Below are 4,856 nucleotides of genomic sequence, written 5' to 3' on the forward strand. Positions count from 1 at the left end.
CTTCATTAATTATATTTATTTTTTTATATTACATATAAAATGAAAAGATAAAAACTTACTTTCACTCTTCTAATAGCATAGGTGTGACCAAGGGGAGAAAATTTAATTTGGATGAAGACCTTTTCACTACACTGAGCTGGAGAAATTAATTATTATTAAATTAATAAATTAATATTAGTGTTCAGAATAATAATTCATTGTGTGTATACACCACATTGTGTTTTCCTACTCATCTACTGATGGACAATTGGGTTGTTTCCACCATTTAGCTATTGTGAGTAATGCTGCTGTGAACATGGAGTACAAATATCAACTCAAGACCTTGCTTTTAATTGTTTTTGGTATATAGCTTCAGAAGTAGAATTGGTGGATCACATTGTAATTCTATTTTTAATTTTTCGAGGAAACATCATGCTGTTTTCCATAGTGGCTACACCATTTTACATTCCTACTAGCAGTGAATAAAGGTTCCAATTTCTCTCCATCTTTAACAATACTTTTTATTTTCTATTTTGTTGATACTAGCTATTCTAATCGATATGAAATGGCATCTCATTGTGGTTTTAATTTGCATTTCCCTAACAATTAATGATTTTGAACATCTTTTCATGGGCTATTGGCCATTTGTATATTTTTGGAGAACATCTATTCAAGTTTTTTTTCCATTTTTTAATTGTTTTTGTTGTTGTTGTTATTGAGTTGTAGGAGTTCTTTATTATTTTAGATATTAAATCCTTTTCAGATACAATTTGCATATATTTTCTACCAATTTGTAGGTTACCTTTTCACCCTGTTGATAGAATCCTTTGAGGCACAGAAGTTTTTAATTTAAATATAGTCCAATTTTTCTATCTTTTCTTTTGTTGCCTATGTGTTCGATGTCATATACAAGAAATCACTGCCTAATCCAATGTTCTGAAGCTTTTCCCCTATATTTTTTTCTACTAGTGTTATAGCTTTAACTTTTACATTAGGTCTTTGATCCATTTCAAATTTATTTTATAACTGGTATAAGGTCAGGGTCCATGCTCAATTTTTTGCATGTAGATAACTATCTAGTTTTCCTAGCACCGATTGTTGAAAAGACTGCCCTTTCTCCATTGAACAGTCTTGATATCATTGTTGAAAAATTATTTATCATATATGTATAAGAGTTTATTTATTGGCTCTCTATCCTTCCATTGGTCTTTATATATATATATATATATATATATATATATATATATATATCTGTCTTTATGCCAGTATGACATGGTTTGATTATTGTACCTTTGTAGAGAGTTTTGACATCAGGAAACATGAGACACCCAACTGTTTTTCTTTTTTCAAGATTGTCTTAGCTATTTAGGCTCCCTTGAGACTCCATATGAATTTTAGTATAGATTTTTCTATTTCTGCAGTGATATATTGGGATTTTGATAGAGATTGCACTGAATCTGTAGATTACTTTGGGTATTAATGACATCTTAACAATATTCAGTCTTTCAATTCATAAGCACAGGATGTCTTTCCATTTATCATTGTCCTCTTTAATTTCTTTCAGTAACATTTTGTTTTCAAAGTATAGGTCTTTCACCTTTATTCAGTTTGTTCTTAAGTACTTTATCCTTTTGATGTTACAAATGAAATTGTTTTCCTAATTGTATTTATTTATTTTTAAATTAAGTTTATTGGGGTGACATTGGTTAATAAAATTATATAGGTTTCAAATGTACAATTCAATAATATGTCATGTGTATATTTTACTGTATGTTCATTTTTAGATTGTTCATTGTTAATGTATAGAAATGTATTTGGTTTTTGTGCATTAGTTTTGTATTTGGAAACTTTGCTGAATTTCCTAGTTCTAACAGTTTTCTTTGTATGTGTTTGTATATGAAATCTTTAAGGTTTTCTACACATAAGATCATGTCATCTGTGAAAAGAGATAATTTTACTTCTTACTTTCCAATTTGGATGCCTTTTATTTCTTCTTGCCTAATTGCTCTGGCTAGGACTTCTAGTACTATGTCAAACAGAAGTGGCAAAAGCAGACATCCTTATCTTGGTACTGATTTTAGAGAAAAAATTTTCATCTTTTCACTGCTATGATGTTGACTATAGGTTTTCATATATGGCCTTTATTGTGTTAAGATAGTTTCCTTCTGTTCCTAGATTGTTGAATCTACTTTGTTTCTTTTATACAACTCATTTTTCATTGTCGTTCTTCCTTTCTTTCCTTCTTTCTGTAATCACCACCACATAGCACCATCCCACTCTTACATGTAACAAATGGTCTAATATAGAATAAATTTCTTAAAAAGAGAGCTTCCTCTGGGAAGCTTTCTTTAATCAATCATTCTGGTTTCAAGGTGTTGTTTAACAAAGATTCTGAAATTTTCTACATTTAAATTCGGCTGTACTGTCACTCTGATGTACCTCTTTGTTCCTTGCGATAGCCTTTTACTTTTCATTTTATGTCTCACAAATTGCTAGTACAATGTAACACTCTTTGACATAAGATTTATGTGAAAAGTATTCCATGTGATTCTAGTAATTCAAAATTTGACCAAATAAGATTATTTTTCTTTTATTTGAAGCACATTTTATGCTAAACAAAATGTGAAGTTGGTGCAGATTTTCCCTGGGTATGCTACCACTTCTCCGGTGGGAGTCATTTCTTGACAACTCCACCTTCACTCTCATGCAGTCTTAGCTTTCTCTCTGTTACTAACATGATCACAGAGTGCTTGCTAAGTGCCTAGTGCTGTTCTAGGTGTTTTATCTCCATTAATTCATTTAAGTGGCCAGTGAACCCTATGAAGGAAAGGCTATTATTGTCCTTTTTGTTGTTGTTGTTAATGTTTAAAAGTAACCCAAAGTCAACAGATACATTTTCTCTTTACTCAAGCACTTACTAAAAATGACCTATTGCTGCCTTTTTTAAAACAGGAATCTTTCCTATAACCCAATCCAGAAAATTCAAGCAAATCAATTTGATTATCTTGTCAAACTCAAGTCTCTGTAAGTATACAGTTATGTAGATAGTTCTATAATGAAATTGTTATTTATATACTAATAGTTAATGAATCTATAAAATAAGATTTATAGAATCTTTCAAATCAGAAGCTTTATTCCCAGGATATTGGTTAAGCTCCATAAAAACACATAAGATGAGTGCTCACTGACCTATAAACAATTGTATAACTATTAGTTTTATCTTATGTATTTATAAACTAAAAATTAGATAATGAAGAATTATTTTATATTTTGCTACAATCACCAGGAGCTTATATTGGGTTGTTTTCTTTGAGCTTCTGAAGGCATCTGTGCATATTAATTCCTCTATTAGTGCTGGGTTTCTAAAAATTTGTATAGCCATCTTTATCTTAAGAATATTCTAAATCATGTAAATAAATAATTACTTGTAACACACACATACACATATAAAATCTGTTAGGGTCTAAGAATTTCCTTAAAAGATAAACTTCAGTTAATTTAATTTAAGTGTTCCCTCAGTAAAATGGCATTTTATTAGAAAAAAATATTATTTAAAAATTATTAGAAAATTTTCAAAAATGCAAAACTCCTCTGCTATTGTAATATTGCCTGAAAGATCATGATCGTCCATTTATTTCATAGATATTTATTGAGTAGGTCCAAGGCAGAAAGCATTGTGTCATGATCTATAAGGATTCAAAAAATTCAAATAAGGGAGATATATGTATATATATATAGCATCAAAAAGAATTGGGGAAGTTCCTAGGGCAGACTGAGCATAAATGTTTGGTTCAGAATAAGTGTTAACTAACAGTTTTATTAAATTGTCTTTCACAAAAACTCATTTTATTATAACCTGTGTAATATATGTTATTCTGACAATTAATTTGATATTTTTAGCAGCCTAGAAGGAATTGAAATTTCAAATATTCAACAAAGAATGTTCAGACCTCTTATGAATCTCTCTCACATGTAAGCAGATGTTTTTCTTGTTCTTCACCCTGATTTTAATATTTCGTTTCCACATGTATTGCGCTAATACGTCCATACCCAATGCATCCAATCTGTTAATGTTTTCGATTGATTAATTTGCCTAAACAATAATTAACTCTTCAAATGTTTATATTGAGCAGGATAATATTTAGTTTTCCATGGTTTTATAGAATCAAAGAAGATTTTTGAATGTCAGAAAACATCAAGTAGCGGGGAGGGACCCACTCAGTCTTATAAGTTCTGCTCAGCTCTGATATCATTCAGTAGCTATTGGTGTTTGCCTAATGAGCTAGTAATTTGCACACATGGTGTAAGTGCTACCAGATGAAGTGGTAATTTACATAAGCAACATAAAATAATTATAAATAAAGACTTGCTATAAAAGGAGGAAGGTAGGGAAAAATCCTCCTCAGTGAAAACTACCTGTAATGTCAGGGCAACGACAGGAGCAAGAATGTGTGGGTACAATGGTAAACTTTGAAAAATAGTTTATTCCAACAGTGTGACTCATTGTTCCATTGATACCATGCTTTAGAAAGGTTTTCTTTAATTGAATGCAGTCTTACAGCAGATATTAGAATGATCTCGTTGCCAGGGTGATTCATTCTCAATAATTTAGAAAGTGTCATGTCAGCCACCACCACCCTATAATCTTGCATACATTTTAAATCTAACACAGAGCACTCTGTTTCTGTTTTCCATAATTCCTCAGAGAGAATGCTTATAAAAGTTTCCTTGGTTGCAAACAACATAAAACACTCTGACTAAATTAAGCAAAACAGAGTTTGCTGAGGAAAAACAATGGTATAGCTCACAAAGCCCAAGAAACAACTCAAGGAACAGATGTGAATTGGCAGAAACGATGGCAGCTCTAGAATCCAGGC

At 30.8% G+C, this 4,856-nt stretch overlaps 1 protein-coding gene across 1 annotated transcript in view; it reads left to right on the forward strand.

Moving 5' to 3' along the window:
- Window positions 1-4,856, forward strand: part of RXFP1 (relaxin/insulin like family peptide receptor 1) — a 93,282-nt gene that overhangs the window by 80,814 nt on the left and 7,612 nt on the right. Inside the window, 2 exon segments of the mRNA XM_023532713.1 lie at window positions 2,932-3,003; window positions 3,880-3,951. Coding sequence (XP_023388481.1) covers window positions 2,932-3,003; window positions 3,880-3,951 — 144 coding nt within the window.

The sequence above is a fragment of the Pteropus vampyrus genome, unplaced genomic scaffold, assembly GCF_000151845.1.
Source record: "Pteropus vampyrus isolate Shadow unplaced genomic scaffold, Pvam_2.0 Scaffold88, whole genome shotgun sequence".
NCBI classification, from domain to species: domain Eukaryota; kingdom Metazoa; phylum Chordata; class Mammalia; order Chiroptera; family Pteropodidae; genus Pteropus; species Pteropus vampyrus.